The 16,659-nt window shown below is 42.6% G+C and overlaps 3 protein-coding genes across 3 annotated transcripts in view; all 3 read right to left on the bottom strand.

Moving 5' to 3' along the window:
• Positions 1-16,659, bottom strand: part of LOC105723807 (zinc finger protein 577) — a 330,132-nt gene that overhangs the window by 20,447 nt on the left and 293,026 nt on the right. The window lies entirely within an intron of this gene.
• On the bottom strand, positions 4,049-5,546 carry LOC135276689 (zinc finger protein 182-like; the record flags this gene model as incomplete). Its single annotated transcript, XM_064380765.1, has 1 exon — positions 4,049-5,546. A coding segment is annotated over one exon (984 nt), but the record flags the coding sequence as incomplete, so codon positions are not given.
• LOC105723777 (zinc finger protein 613-like) overlaps positions 5,548-16,659 on the bottom strand; it is a gene marked incomplete at its 3' end in the record, with an annotated part of 13,499 nt that continues 2,387 nt past the window's right edge. The window contains exons 2-5 of the mRNA XM_012461995.3: positions 15,316-15,489; positions 6,938-7,064; positions 6,242-6,334; positions 5,548-5,669 (exon numbers count right to left, since the gene is read on the bottom strand). Of these exons, the coding sequence (XP_012317418.2) occupies positions 5,548-5,669; positions 6,242-6,334; positions 6,938-7,064; positions 15,316-15,459 (486 nt within the window). The remainder of the gene's footprint in view (positions 5,670-6,241; positions 6,335-6,937; positions 7,065-15,315; positions 15,490-16,659) is intronic.

Below are 16,659 nucleotides of genomic sequence, written 5' to 3'. Positions count from 1 at the left end.
TTTGAAATGTAAGATGAAGTATTTTTGTAAAATGGAGTTAGTTATGCCAAGGGTGCTCTGTACATGTTGAGAACTCAAAACAAACAATTCCCCATTTTCCCTTTTTTTTTTTTGAGATGGGGAGTCTTGCTCTGTTGCCCAGGCTGGAGTGCAATGGCATGATCTCAGCTCACTGTAATCTCACGACCCACTACCCTTGGCCTTAATATTTTCTATTATAGTTTATGCTAAGTCTTTTTTTTTTTTTTTTGAGACGGAGTTTTGCTCGTTACCCAGGCTGGAGTGCAATGGCGCTATCTCGGCTCACCACAACCTCCGCCTCCTGGGTTCAGGCAATTCTCCTGCCTCAGCCTCCTGAGTAGCTGGGATTACAGGCACGTGCCACCATGCCCAGCTAATTTTTTTTTTTGTATTTTTAGTAGAGACGGGGTTTCACCATGTTGACCAGGATGGTCTCGATCTCTTGACCTCGTGATCCACCCGCCTCGGCCTCCCAAAGTGCTGGGATTACAGGCGTGAGCCACCGCGCCCGGCCTATGCTAAGTCTTTTTAAAGAAATTCTTCCTCACATTAAGATCATAAAGACATTCTCTTGTATTTTCTTCTAACACTTTTAGGATTTTGCTGTTGAATTCAGGGTTCCAGGGGTTAGCAAATTGCTGCTCATGAGCCATATCTAGTCCACAGTCTGCTTTGCCCTTGAACTAAGATTGGTTTTTAATATTTTTAAATAGTAAAATAATAGAGTATGCAAGAGATCGTACGTAGCCTGCAAAGCCTGAAATACTTACTGTCTGATCTTGCACCAAAATAGTCTGCTGACTTTTATAGTGTAATACACAAAGCATTGATTTCTCTAGGTTGTGAAGTGATGTGCGCCTGTAATCCCAGCTACTCTGGAGGCTGAGGCAGGAGAATGGCTTGAACCTGAGAGGCAAAGGTTGCAGTGAGTGGAGACTGCACCACTGCACTCCATCCTGGGTGACAGAGTGAGACTCTGACTCAAAATAAAAAAAAAAATCCCAAACTCCCATTGAGTTGCATACTCCAGCTTGCCTACACTATCATTCTTTATTTTCAGGCGGAGTCTTGCTGTCGCCCAGGCTGGAGTGCAGTGGCGCGATCTCAATTCACTGCAACCTCCGCCTCCTTGGTTCAAGCGATTCTCCTGCCTCAGCCTCCCAAGTTGTTGGGATTACAGGTGTGCACCACCACACCCAGCTAATTTTTGTGTTTTTAGTAGAGACAGGGTTTCACCATGCTGCCCAGGCTGGTCTCAAACTCCTGACCTCCCATGATCCACCTGCCTCAGCCTCCAAGAGTGCTGGGATTACAGGTGTGAGCCACTGTGCCTGGCCTGTCTTTTGAAAATAGATGGATGATCTACCTCTGTTTAAAAAGCCTGATTTTGGGCCGGGCGCGGTGGCTCACGCCTGTAATCCCAGCACTTTGGGAGGCCGAGGCGGGTGGATCACGAGGTCAAGAGATCGAGACCATCCTGGTCAACATGGTGAAACCCCGTCTCTACTAAAAATACAAAAAATTAGCTGGGCACGGTGGCGCGTGTCTGTAATCCCAGCTACTCAGGGGGCTGAGGCAGGAGAATTGCCTGAACCCAGGAGACGGAGGTTGCGGTGAGCCGAGATCGCGCCATTGCACTCCAGCCTGGGCAACAAGAGCGAAACTCCGTCTCAAAAAAAAAAAAAAAAAAAAAAAAAAAAAAAAAAAAAAAAAAGCCTGATTTTGGCTGTGACTTATGTATATAAAAGACCTCTCAGTAATTTTGTGCCTTGGTTCCCATGAAACTGAGATCTCACCTGTATTTGGTGGTTGGTGATCTGGAGACAAATAGTATCCTGTGTGACTGAAAAAGATACCTTGAATCTGTGCCTGTGTGTCTCAGAACGCCATCATATTTACCTGTATTTCATTTCATTGGATTTTATTTTTCATGCTATACTGTAGCCTTTGTCTTTCTTGGAGTCTTATGTAAGTATAACTTGTGGAGTCACGTGAGACTGTTCAACACCTTATCCTGGGTAACTGCTATAATTGCAGTCATCTATTTTAAAGAAAAACATTGTGCTTGAAAAGGAAACATTTTTGTAAAATTAAAATCAAGTTCGATGCATCTTAGAATTTATTCTCAATTTCAGAAAGCAGTTTAGGAGACTTTCCTGCTACATTCTAGAGAAAGATTAATAAAAACATCTCTTATGTTTGGCTTATTCTGTTTCAAAGGGAAACACATCTTGCACACCTTGTGACTATGAAGGAAAGAGAAGCTTATTTTATTTGACTATGGGATCAAGCCACATTATGCATTCATGCAAAAAAACCAGGACTGCAACAATTATTTAATTTCCATCTATCTGATATCAGGGACTATCTCTCAAACTAGTTAGAATTCAGAAGGGGCATAAAACCTGCGAAGACTCATCTTCCTCATTCCCCCAATATTTTGTTGGTTGGTAAGAAACAAAACCCTATATAAAGATGACGGCTTCAAGGCCGGGCGCGGTGGCTCAAGCCTGTAATCCCAGCACTTTGGGAGGCCGAGGCGGGTGGATCACGAGGTCAAGAGATCGAGACCATCCTGGTCAACATGGTGAAACTCCGTCTCTACTAAACATATAAAAAAAATTAGCCGAGCATGGTGGCGCGTGCCTGTAGTCCCAGCTACTCAAGAGGCTGAGGCAGGAGAATTGCCTGAACCCACGAGGCGGAGGTTGCGGTGAGCCGAGATCGCGCCAATGCACTCCAGCCTGGGTAACAGGAGCGAAACTCTGTCTCAAAAAAAAAAAAAAAGATGACGGCTTCTACTATATTTCATCCAATCTAAGACACCTTTGATTGTATGGCACACCACAATTTTATACACCAAGTTCTCCATTTAAATATGTTAAGCCATCAATTATATGTGCCACATTTAAATTTTAGCAGTGGTAATGTATTGGAAAAATGTCTATCTTAGAATTGATGAGATAAAGTTTTACTCAAGAGCAGCACATCTTCCAGACCCATTTACAAATACTAGCAAACACTAGGAGATAAAGATATACAGAATTGTATTTTTTTACAAAAACAATGAACCACTGCAGTTCAATTATAATTTATGTAGCATTATACAAAGATTCAATGCAGATATTCTATGTGAAGGTTTTATGCACATTTAAGTATATCTACTACAAATTCACAATTGTGATGTTAACACATGCAATTCCCAAATATGAATAATCATTTTTATAATAAAAATAAGTACAAAACACTTAAATATTTAGTATTGTCCTGATATTTTTTGCTTTGTTTTCTGACAAGCATATTTATTTACATATTTAATACTTTCTATAATGTTGCTTATTATATCACAAGAGCAGGAAAAAAAATAATGATGAAAGCATGATTTCCCAGATTCATTAACATACAAATTTCTTTTTTCTTTTTGTTTTTTTTGAGACAAACTGTAGCCAATGCTGGCGAAATCTTGGCTCACTGAAACCTCCACCTCCCATTGCTTGAGAATGGCTCAAGCCATTCTCCTGCCCCAGCCTTCTGAGTAGCTGGGACTACATGTGTTCACCACCATGTCCAGTTAATTTTTGTATTTTTTGTAGAGATGGCGTTTTACTATGTTGAAAATGCTGGTCTTGAACTCCTGAGCTCAAGCAATCCTTCCACCTTGGCTTCCCAAAGTGCTTAGATTAGGTGTGAGCCCCTGCACCTGGCCTAAAGTACAGAATTTCTTCCTCAGTGTCAATTATCTGATACTGAAGTAACTGAACTTTCTGCCAATAACATCCCTACAATCAATAACACAGACATTCCTTCCTGTTTGTTCCCTGTGGCTTATATTCAATTGGCATTTATTGGAAACGGTATTACCTCCTGACTTGCATCTTGCCCAGCACTATTCTCTGATGAGGAATGATGTGTAAGCTTGAAAACGGTTTGTTCATATTTGCTGTGGCCTTGAGGTTTCACTCCTATATTAACCTTGTGGTATAATGGGCTAGTCCTTCTCACTGGCAACTTTCAGATATTCACTTCATTTATGATTTTTCTCCTCTGTGTGTTTTTTGATGTAGAATGAGGCTGAATTTGTGGGAGAAGCTTTTCCAACACTCACTGCATCCATAAGGTTTCTCACCTGTATGTGTTCTTTGGTGTATAATAAGATGTGACTTCTGGGCAAAAGATTTCTGACATTCGCTGCATTGGTGGGGTTTCTCTCCTGAATGTGTTTTCTGATGTAAAACCAGGCTAAACTTGATGGGGAAAGTTTTCCCACATTCACTACATCCATAGGGTTTCTCTCCTGTATGGATTCTCTGATGAATAATGAGACTAAACTTGTGAGAGAAAGTTTTCCCACATTCAAGGCATTCATAAGGCTTCTCTCCCGAGTGAATTCTCTGATGGATCAGGAGATAGGACTTCCGGCTGAAGGCTTTGTGACACTCACCACATTCATAAGGTTTCTCTCCAGTGTGAGACCGCTGATGAATAGTCAGGTGTGACTTTTGGGTGAAAGCCTTCTGACACTGACTGCACTCATAGGGTTTCTACCCTGTATGAGTTCTTTGGTGTAGAATGAGGCTAAACTTGATGGAGAACATTTTCCCACATTCGCTGCATCCATAGGGTTTCTCTCCCGTATGAGTTCTCCAGTGAGTATTGAGGAGTGACTTTACACTAAAACCTTTTCCACATTCACTGCAGTGATACAGTTTCTCTCCCGTGTGAGTTCTGTGATGTCTAATGAGCTCAGATCTCTGAATGAAGGCTTTCCCACATTCATTACACCCATAGGGTTTTTCCCCTGTATGGATTTTTTGATGTAAAATGAGGCTGAACTTAAGGGGGAATGTTTTCCCACACTCATCACAACCATAGGGTTTCTCTCCCGTGTGAGTTCTCTGATGGATCATGAGCTGTGACTTATTGCTAAAGCTTTTCTGACATTTGCCGCATCCATAGGGTTTCTCTCCGGTATGAGTTCTTTGATGTAAAGTGAGTTGTAACTTATCACTAAAACCTTTCTGACATATACGACACTCAAAGTGTCTCTCTCCTGTGTGAGTTCTTTGATGTTTATTAAGGCATGACTTATCAGTAAAAGCCTTCCCACACTTACTGCACTCATAAGGTTTCTCTCCTGTATGGGTTGTCTGGTGTAAAATGAGACGGGACTTCCGGCTGAAGGCTTTCTGACATCTACTGCATCCATAGGGCTTCTCTCCTGTGTGCGTTCTTTGATGCTTAATGAGGTCTGATTTCTGGAGAAAGGCTTTCCTACAGTCACTGCAGTCATACTGTTTCTCTCCTGTTTGAGTTTTCCAGTGTTTAATGAGCTGTGACTTATGACTAGAAGCCTTTACACATTCGTTATATTCATTGTATTGCCCTTCAGTATGAATTTTCTCATGCTTAGTATAAAGAAAAACTTTCTCATATCCAGGACATTCACCTTCACTTCTTGCATAGCTTTTATTTTGAATAAAGTACTCTAGGTTAGGATTCAGGTGTTTCCCAAGTACAAAAGGGGTGTGAGGTCAGATGAGATATTATTTTGCCAAATGTATGATATTTGTGGTGCCTCTCCATAGTTTCAAGGCTGCCTTGGTTTTCCTGGTGCCATTCTGTGTGATCATTGCCTTGCCAGGCATCCTCTAGAAAAGAGACGAATGAATCCACTGTGATCATGTAATAAAAGGGGTAGAAGCTCATAGCAAGGGCCCAGGAGAGAAGAGGAAGTGAGACTGTGGATAGAGAATGAAGTCTGAGACATTTATAAATGGAAGAAGAACAAAACAGAAAAAACTGAGAGGAATGAAACACACCAAATGAGGAGATGACAGGATGATCTAGGACTACCTGAAAATATGGGCTATGCCTATTGATTAGGGAGATGGAAGCAGGAAAAATGAGTAAACTAAAGATGCCAGGAAGAAAGATTAACCAGGAAATCAAGTTCCAAGATGGCCAGAGAGGGATTTGATCAGAGTATCTAAAAGAAGAACATGGATTGTTTTAAAAGCCAGGCAAAAGAGTTCTAATACGGAGAGACTTAAAAGTGGAGGCAGTATTAAGGTATATGAGGAGCTTATGTCAGCTGTCCTGAGTCACATTTACAAAGAACTTCAAAAAGACTTCTCCAAACAACATTTCAGAGGTGCCCCCCTATTTCTGTTCAACTGTGATATTATTTCAAGTTCTCCCATAGGACTGGTTTTCCACTTACCTGGACAAACCTGACTCTGGATTTCTTCCTCTAGTATCCATAGTTTTCTGTGCTCCAACCGGAATAATGCATCTGCTTTGGTAACTTGATACCCTAGGAAAGTATCAAGGAAAATCATAAAGGACACATGAACTCACATACTTGGGCTATAAGACTTCTGAAACATGGCAAACATTACATTTAAGGGGTTAAATAATTCACATCTAGGCCAAGTAAAGGCCTTTAACATCCTTTGTAAATGAGGCCAGAAAGTACTAAAAATCTATGATGTATAAAACTGAAGTCTAAAAAAAGTAAAGCATTTATGAGGCCTTACCCCTTTTATTACTCAGAAAGAAAGGGGAAGCTGGGTGTGGTGGCTCATGCTTGTAATCCCAGGACTTTGGGAGGCTGAAGTGGGCAGATCACAAGGTCAGGAGTTCAAGACCAGCCTGGCCAACACAGTGAAATCCCATTCTACTAAAAATTCAAAAATTAGCTGAGTGTGGTAGTGGGTTCCTATAATCCCAGCTACTCAGGAGGCTGAGGCAGGAGAATCACTTGAACCTGGGAGGCGGAGGTGCAGTGAGCTGAGATCATGCACTGCACTCCAGCCTGGGTAACAAAGCTAGATTCTGTCTCAAAAAAAAAAAAAAAAAAAAAAAAAGGAAGGGAGGGCAATTGATTACCTACACTACCCAGGAAAACTGTGCTTACCCAGTGATACTAGGTTGCTATAATTTTCCAACATCACATCTCGGTACAGAGTCTTCTGAACAGGGTCCAGTAGCTGCCATTCTTCCCGGGTGAAACCCACAGCTACATCCTTGAATGAAACTGCGCCCTGTAATAGAACATTCCTACTCAAATTCTAAAGAATTACCATTGAAGATAAATGATAATTTCTTATAATACATTTTCCCAGAGTAAGTTATTTGGCTGCCTTCCATCTAACTAGTTTTGCATTATAATATATAGCAAAAAATGTTTTATTTAAAATATCCTATTTTGGTCCTTCCATTCATTCACTGACTCACATATTTAAACATTCATTCACAAAAGAGACACCTCCTACATCCTTTAAGAAAGTATTTAATCTACAACAGCAGTCCCCAACCTTTTTGGCACCAGGGACTGGTTTTATGGAAGACAATTTTTCCATATACTGGGGCAAGGGGATGGTTTGGGGGTGATTCAAGTGCATTACATTAATTGTGTACGTCATTTCCATTATTATTACACTGTGATATATAATGAAATAATTACACAACTCACCATAATGTAGAATCAGTGGGAGCCCTGAGCTTATTTTCCTGCAACTAGATGGTTCCATCTAGGGGTATTGGGAGACAGTGACAGATCATCAGGCATTAGATTCTCATAAGGAGCGTGCAACCTAGATCCCTGGCATGCACAGTTCATAACAGGGTTTGCCCTCCTATAAGAATCTAATGCCACCTCTGATCTGACAGGAGGCAGAGCTCAGGCGGTAATGTGAGTGATAGGGAGTGGCTGTAAATACAGATGAAGCTTTGCTCACTGGCCTGCAGCTCACCTTCCGCTGTGTGGCCCACTTCCTAACAGGCCACAGACCAGTAGTAGGGGTCGGGAACCCCTGTTTTAGAGAATTATTGAGCCTGAGGGTGGCCTAGAGACACTCAACTAAAATTCACATTTAGATATGTCAATGCTGACACAGGAAACCATAAGAATACACAAAAACATTTCGAGATTATTTTAAAGATGGTGAAAAAAGGACCGGGCGCGGTGGCTCACGCCTGTAGTCCCAGCACTTTGGGAGGCCGAGGCGGGCGGATCATGAGGTCAAGAGATCAAGACCATCCTGGCCAAAATAGTGAAACCCCATCTCTACTAAAAATACAAAAACTAGCTGGGCGTGGTGGCGCGCACCTGTAGTCCCAGCTACTCGGGAGGCTGAGGCAGGAGAATTGCTTGAACCCAGGAGGTGGAGATTGCAGTGAGCCGAGATCGTGCCACTGCACTCCAGCGTGGCGCCTGGCAATGGAGTGAAACTCTGTCTCAAAAAAAGAAAAAAAAAAAAAAAAAAAGGATGGTGAACAAGGATTAAGGGGGAACTTTTCAGGTTTTGCTCTATAAACTTCTACATTGTTTGAAAGTTTGACACTGTGAATATTTTCTTTTTTAAAATTCATTCAAGGTGGAGAAGTATTATAATGATGATAATTTGGTTTAGAAACAGGATATTGCTCTGTTGCCCCTGCTGGAAGGCAGTGGCATGATCATAGCTCACTGCAGCCTTGACCTCCCAGGCTCAAGCGATCCCCCACCTCAGCCTTCTGAGTAGCTGGGACTACAAGTGTGTGCCACCACACCCAGCTTACTTTTGTATTTTTTTGTAGAGATGGGATCTCACTATGTTGCCCAGGCTGGTCTCAAACTCCTGGGCTCAAGTGATCTTCCTGCTCAACCTCCTAAAGTGCTGGGATTACAAGTGCGAGCCACCACCAACCGCCCAGCTAACATTGTGAATATTTTAAGTTTCATTAGTATAATTGGAAATTTTTTATTTATTTTTATTTTATTTTATTTTTTTGAGACAGAGTCTCACTCTGTTGCCAGGCGCCAGGCTGGAGTGCAGTGGCACAATCTCGGCTCACTACAACCTCCTCCTCCTGGGTTCAAGCAATTCTCCTGCCTCAGCCTCCCGAGTAGCTGGGATTACAGGCGCGAGCCACCATGCCCAGCTAGTTTTTGTATTTTTAGTAGAGACGGGGTTTCACTATGTTGACCAGGATGGTCTCGATCTCTTGACCTTGTGATCTGCCCGCCTCAGCCTCCCAAAGTGCTGGGATTACAGGTTTGAGCCACTGCGCCCGGCCCGGAAATGTTTTAAAAAAAGAAGAAGTACATAAGTATTACTGGCTTTGAACAGAGAGCTGACGCTGCATTCTTGGGTGTGAAGAGATTGTAAAGGGAAACTAAGACTCTGTCAATGTAACCTGGAACTGTTTTCTAATCAGTGTAAATAGAGGTTTCTCTACCTCAGCACTACAGGTTGAGCATCCCTGCTTCAAAAATCTGAAACCTAAAATGCTCCAAATTCTGAAATTCTTTTTAGGGCTGATGTGATGCACAAAGGTCATGCTCAAAGGAAATGCTTTCCGGAACATTTCAAATTTTGGATTTTCAGATTAGGGATGCTCAACTAGTAAGTATAATGCAAGTATTCTGAAATACAAAAATAAAAAAAATCTAAAATCTGAAACACTTCCAGTCCCAAGCATTTCTAATAAGCGATGCTCAATCTGCACTGACATTTTGGGTCGGCGAATTCTTTATTTTGGGGCCCTGTAGTGTGCATTGTAGGATGTTTAACAGCATTCTTAGCCTCTTTCCACTAGCTCCCATTAGCACCCTCCTCTCCCAGGTGTGACAATCAAAAATGTCTCCAGACATTGCCAAATGTCACCTGGGAGTCCAAACTGTCCGAAAGTGAGAACCACTGATTTAAAGAAAAAACAGAATATTGAGAGCTCTCTGTGGAAGACCATATGATGGTCATAGAATCCATCCATTCTTTAAAATCTCTACATTTTATCCCTGAATAAAAGACCACCAGGAGGCTGTGGACCCTGGCTACACTGTTTTGGGGCCCTGAAGCACTCTGATCACCGAGTTTGGTTTTGGTATTACAGCACTGGCTTGTCTGTGGCCCACTCAGACCCAACCAGAGAAAACTTACCATTTTATTTATCAGTGGTTTCCTGTTGAAGGCACTAACAGGATCTATATCATGACCTACCAAAGACATTTCTCCTTTAAGTGATATGAAATATTTACTTTTCTAGAGGAGCTTTCTCTTCGGAGAAGGAAACGATTTCTTATTGTGTCCATGTGGTACACTGCATTTCCCAAAGATGACTACAATAATATCTCACATTCCAAAGAAAACCTTCTGCTGTGTCACCTGGCCACTCCCACACCAAGAGATGGAGCCTATTCCCTTCCCCTTGAATCCAGCTAGTCTTAGTGGTTTGCTTGTACCTACAGAATGAAACAAAGGTGACACAACATAACTTCTGAGGCTAAGGCAGAAAAGGCCCTGGAGCTGCATCTTGGCTGTCTCAGAACTGGCACCATGCTGTGAGAAGCCCACCCGCATCACACGAGGAGGCCATGCCCAGGTGCTCTGGCTGACAGCCTCAGCTGAGTCTAGTTTTCAAGTCTTCTCAGCCTGGTGCACAGATATAGAGAGGAAGAAGCCTTCAGATGATTCCAGGCCCCAACCTTCTGAGTCTTCCAGCTGAGATTCAAGACATCATGGTATGAAGACAAGCCGTGCAGTAAAGAATTAACAGGGTGAGTCTGGGTTGCCCATACGCTGAACATTCCAAAGAAAGGTTCAGCCTTGCCTGTCCCTGGGAGGTAACCTCTAAACCAAGCTTGTCCAACCTGCAGACCATGGGGTGCACACAGCCCAGGAGGGCTTTGTTTTATTTTGTTGTTGTTTTGAGATGGAGTTTCACTCTGTTGCCCAGGCTGGAGTGCAGGGGTGCAATCTCGGCTCACTGCAATCTTCACCTCTCGGGTTCAAGCAACTTTCCTGCCTCAGCCTCTGGAGTAACTGGGATTATAGGCATGTACCACCATGCCCAGCTAACTTTTTGTATTTTTAGTAGAGACAGGGTTTCACCACATTGGCCAGGCTGGTCTCTAACTACTGCCCTCAAGTGATCCTCCTACCTCGGCCTCCCAAAATGCTGGGATTACAGGCATGAGTCACTGTGCCTGGCCTCCAGGAGGGCTTTGAATGCAACACAAATCTGTAAACTTTCTTAAAACATTATGAGATTTTTCTGAGTTTTTTTTTCTTTTTTTTTTTCTTTTTTAAGCTCATCAGTTATTGTTAGTGTTAGTATATTTTATGTGTGGCCCAAGACAATTCTTCCAGTGTGGCCCAAGGAAGCCAAAAGATTGGACACCCCTACTCTGAGCCCTTGGAATATACTTCCTGATGAGCGTCTTTGTTTACCGGGAGCCTTGGGTCACACAAGATAGTCTATGCTAACAATGTACGATGGGAGCCTTGGGCTACACCGTAGCATGGTGGCCTCTGAAGGGGCTGAAGAATAAGGTCAGCCACTCATGTGGTCAGCCTCACCCATAAAACTAAACCCACATAAAAACCCTGGACACCCAGGCTCAAGTGGGCTTCCTGGACTGGCAATACTCCATGTTTATTGCCATAGATCATGGCTAGGAGAATCAAACATTGTCCGTGTGACTCCACAGGGAGAGGAAAACTGGAAGCTTCTGCATAGCATCTCCCAGGCCCTGCCCTATAAAGTTGGTAGGGAAACTGTGCTGATTTTAACTTATATCCAGTCTATATAATAAAATAAAATCATGAATATAACAGCTTTCCTAAGCTGTGTATTATTCTAGCAAATTATTGAACCTGAGGAACCCCAGAACACAAAAGCCATCACCATGTGTCACTTCCTGACTCACTGAATCCATGAAGATCATAAAAATAAATTCACATCTCTAGGTCTTGGGCTGGCTTGGTATATAGCAGCAAATTACTTGGAATAGGGAAATAGTCATAACAACATTTTAGTCCATGATGGATTAGACACACAACTGTGGTCCCTTAAGATTATAATGGAGCTGAAAAAGTCCTACCATCTAGCCATGTTGTAGCCATCTCAAGGTAGTAGCGTGTGTTACTCAGTTGTCGGTGGCGACGGTAGTGTAGACAAACCTACTGCTCGGCCAGTCATATAAAATATAGCGCATGCAATATGGACAATAGATACACATGACTATGTTGCTGGTTCCTGTACTCACTATACTAAATCATTATTTTAGAGTATTTTTATTTTTCTACTTATAAAAAAAAAAGTTAACTGTAAAACAGCCTCAGGCAGGTCTTTCAGGAAGGATTACAGAAGGAGATGACAGCTCTGTGTGTGCTACTGCCCCTGAAGACCTTCTGGTAGGATAAGATGTAGAGGTGGAAGACAGTGATACCAATCATCCTGACCCCGTGTGGGCCCACGCCAATGTGTGTAAAAAAAATTTTAGAATAAGAAAAATAGAAGAAAGTTTATAAAGACATAAAGAAATGAAATATTTTTGTACCGCTGTACAATATATTTGTATTTTAAGCTAAGTATTGTTACAAAAGAGTGAAAAAGTTAAAAAAATTAAAAAGTTTAGAGTAAAACAGTTACAGTAAGCTGAGATTGTGGGCCCAGATGACCAGGGGCAGACATATGCTGTCTCTACTATTACTGATTAAATAAATGTAAGTTTGATTTGCTTATGAGCTTATAGAGTTCTCGGTACACTGAAGTTTATACCCTGAAATAAACAATAGTGAATGAAAAGCACAGCACAAGAGAACAGCTTGTAGCTTGTAAAAGCACGAGCAGAAGCGGCAATAGGAGGCCTAAAGTCAGAGCGTCTGAGAGCGCCCATAACCACGGCACATCCCTCCTGTGGCTGCAGGGCAGGAAAACACTGCCTTGGACCAACGAACTCCTTTCCAACATGGGGCCTGCACAGGGGTCTGGTAAAGAGGGCTTGTGTAGCACTCGGGAAAGGTCGGCGACCTCTGCTCACAAGATCCGGAGGGTCTTTGCAGATGGGAGCTGGCAAGGCAGGAAGGCCTTGCGGGCGGAGATAGTGGAACACCTGCTCTGCCTGTGTTCTCAGAATATGGGGTAATCTCGGTTGCCCTGTGTCCGCAGTGCTCGGGAGATAAAAGCCTCTTGATGCAGGGCCGGGCACAGTGGCTCACGCCTATAATCCCAGCACTTTGGGAGGCCGAGGCGGGTGGATCACGAGGTCAAGAGATAGAGACCATCCTGGTCAACATGGTGAAACCCCGTCTCTACGAAAAATACAAAAAAAAAAAAAAAAAAAAAAAAATCAGCTGGACATGGGGGTGCACGCCTGTAGTCCCAGCTACTGGGGAGGCTGAGGCAGGAGAATTGCCTGAACCCAGGGGGCGAAGGTTGCGGTGAGCTGAGATCACGCCACTGCACTCCAGCCTGGGTAACAAGAGGAAAACTCTGTCTCAAAAAAAAAAAAAAAAAAAAAGCCCCTTGATGCATCGTGTGTGGTCAGACCTGGTGGCGCCCTACCTGCTGTGTTCAGGTGCAGCTGCATTATTGATAACGATCAGTGGTAAAACGTGGTGTACTAGATTAGCTTCGCTCAGAAGAACCACCTGTTTCACTGTATCCTAATGATGCACGCTTCTCCCCCAGCTATCTTGCCCCACAATAGTTTCAAGGCCTCCTCCGATAGTTTCAAGGCCTCCCCTGATAACCGCCCCCTGCTTTCCACCCCTCAACTAACAAGCGTTAGTTGTAGCTGGCAAAAGCACGAGCAGAAGCGGCAATGGGAGGCCTAAAGTCAGAGCGTCTGAGAGCGCCCATAACCACGGCACATCCCTCCTGTGGCTGCAGGGCAGGAAAACACTGCCTTGGACCCACGATCTCCTTTCCAACATGGGGCCTGCACAGGGGTCTCGTAAAGAGGGCTTGTGTAGCACTCGGGAAAGGCCGGCGACCTCTGCTCACAAGATACAGGAGGGTCTTTGCAGATGGGAGCTGGCAAGGCAGAAAGGCCTTGCGGGCGGAGATAGTGGAACACCTGCTCTGCCTGTGTTCTCAGAATATGGGGTAATCTCGGTTGCCCTGTGTCCACAGTGCTCGGGAGATAAAAGCCCCGTGATGCATCGTGTGTGGTCAGACCTGGTGGCGCCCTACCTGCTGTGTTCAGGTGCAGCTGCATTATTGATAACGATCAGTGGTAAAACGTGGTGTACTAGATTAGCTTCGCTCAGAAGAACCACCTGTTTCACTGTATCCTAATGATGCACGCTTCTCCCCCAGCTATCTTGCCCCACAATAGTTTCAAGGCCTCTCCCAATAGTTTCAAGGCCTCCCCCGATACCCCCCCTTGCTTTCCACCCCTCAATTAACAAGTGTGTGCACCTAATAAAAACCTGTGGAAACCAGAACTCGGGGCCAACGTGGTCCTCACACTTCACGTTGGTCCCCTGGACCCACACTTTAACTCCATTTCTGTGTCTTCATCTTTGTTTCCTTTCTCAATCCCTCGTCACCACTGGGGCTCAGGGCACCCACGAACAGGGTTGGGGCTGGTACCCAACATCAGATTAGTTTATTATTGAATAAAAACAAATTAAAAAATAAATTTAGTGTGCGCTAAGTGCATAGTGTTAAGTTTATAATAGTGGGCAGTAATGTCCTTCACACTCAGTCACCGCTCACTTGCTGATTCACCCAAAGCAACCTTCCAGTCCTGCAAGCACCATTCATGGTAAGTTCCTTATTCAGGTGTGCCGTTTTTTATCTTTTATAATATAATTTTACTGTACCTTTTCTAGATATGTCTAGATCCACAAATGCTTAGCATTGTGTTACAATTGTCTACAGTGTTCAGCACAGTAACATGCTGTACAGTTTGTAGCCTAGAAGCAATAGGTTATACCACACAGTCTAGGTGTGTAGTGGGCTACACCATCTAGGTTGCTATAAGTACACTCTAGGATGACAGAATTGCCTAACGATGCATGTCTTAGAATGTTTCCGTTATTAAGCAACACAAGACTGCATTAGAGAAAAATTTGACCTCCAATTTTACTAACTCTTTAGAGCTATATGGGCTATAATCTATGTTCTAGCTTTAAGCTATCTGTGTAAACAAATGATTTATATACTCCCACTGCAACCTGGCAGTGAAGCTGATCTTTAATCTCAGTAATTTTTTTTTAACCAATTCTGACATTTATTTATTTATGTTGTATCTGGCATACAGTAGTGCTCACAAATATTGAACAGACATAATATCCTTTTCTTTTTTTCCAGATATGAGGTCTTACTATGTTGCCCAGGCTGGTCTTGAACTCCTGAGCTCAGGTGATCCTCCCATTTCAGCCTCCCAACGTGCTGAAATAACTGGCATGAGCTACCATGCCCAGTCTCATAATATCCTTTTAATTATATGCATTATAAAATCTCTTCAAATCCACTGGAAAACCAAGTAGGAAGTCAAAATATACATGTATAACTCACTTGGGACTTGGACATTTTCTGGTCCCTTAGATACGGCCAGCAACTGGAGTATTTGCTGTACTGCTGACTCTGGGCTCTTCTCTGAAGCTGGTCACTGGTCAAGGATAAAGTGTTGATCTTAATGCCTTCACTTCCTTCCCTCATTGGAACTAGTTTATCCCAGTAAGCCAGGACCTGAGGATTAAAGGAATTCACTGCTTTGATAAACTGTGATTATAACAGATGTTTTGAGTTGTGAGAGTCATTATTTATATGTGTGTCTTAGATATACACATATACACAATTATTTAAGTGTTAACTGTGTTTTCTTCAGGTGGTAGGTTAATCTAATAATTTAAAGGAAAAAAATACATAGTACCAGATGGTTTTTACAACACAATTATTTTATATAGCAAACACCAACAAAGTCATCTTCATTAAATTATAAAATCTTGCCCAAAACTATACTCAAAAGTAAATCTTCATTTGTAAAAAGACAGTTATAAAGAGAAAGCAGGGGGAAAAAAATCAAAGGAGAAAAAGTTAAAAGCCAAAAAAATCCAGAGAAGCAGGTAGAAGAAGTGGAATACTGTTTGTTAATCTGTCTTGGGTACCTACTATGTGCTAAGTATTTTTACTATATGAGTAGTTATTTATGATTTTGTTTTTATAAAAATGAAAAAACAATCTCAGAGAAGTTGAGAAACTCACCCAAGTTCACATAGTGTAAGTGTAGAATACAGATAAAAACCTAGGTCTGCTCAAATCCAAAGTCTGTATTCTCTGCTGAGCCAAACTTACCTGTAGATGTTCTGACTGCCTACCTAGAAAACCTATAATTAAACATATTAGTACTATGTTAATAAAAAATATTAGTAATAATGTATATTATTACTAAATAATGAAACATTATTACTAATAATAGTAATAAAACATATTAATAAGAGCTCAGTAAAGAAGTGAAAGAGAAAATAGTTTTTAAGTTAGCTGCTTTTCTACCTACCAGAAAATAAAAAAATAATAAGTTTAAGTATAAAGAAAAGCCATTTGGCCGGGCGCGGTGGCTCACGCCTGTAATCCCAGCACTTTGGGAGGCCGAGGCGGGTGGATCACGAGGTCAAGAGATCGAGACCATCCTGGTCAACATGGTGAAACCCCGTCTCTACTAATACAAAAAATTAGCTGGGCACAGTGGCGCGTGTCTGTAATCCCAGCTACTCAGGAGGCTGAGGCAGGAGAATTGCCTGAACCCAGGAGGCGGAGGTTGCGGTGAGCCGAGATCGCGCCATTGCGCTCCAGCCTGGGTATCAAGAGCGAAACTCCGTCTCAAAAAAAAAAAAAAAAAAAAAAAAAAAATCTTACCTT

This window comes from Aotus nancymaae, unplaced genomic scaffold (assembly GCF_030222135.1).
Source record: "Aotus nancymaae isolate 86718 unplaced genomic scaffold, 86718_ANA_hifiasm-v0.15.2.pri h1tg000028l, whole genome shotgun sequence".
Taxonomy (NCBI): domain Eukaryota; kingdom Metazoa; phylum Chordata; class Mammalia; order Primates; family Aotidae; genus Aotus; species Aotus nancymaae.
Note: the sequence above shows the minus strand (reverse complement) of the source record. Positions and strands in the feature narration are given on the sequence as shown.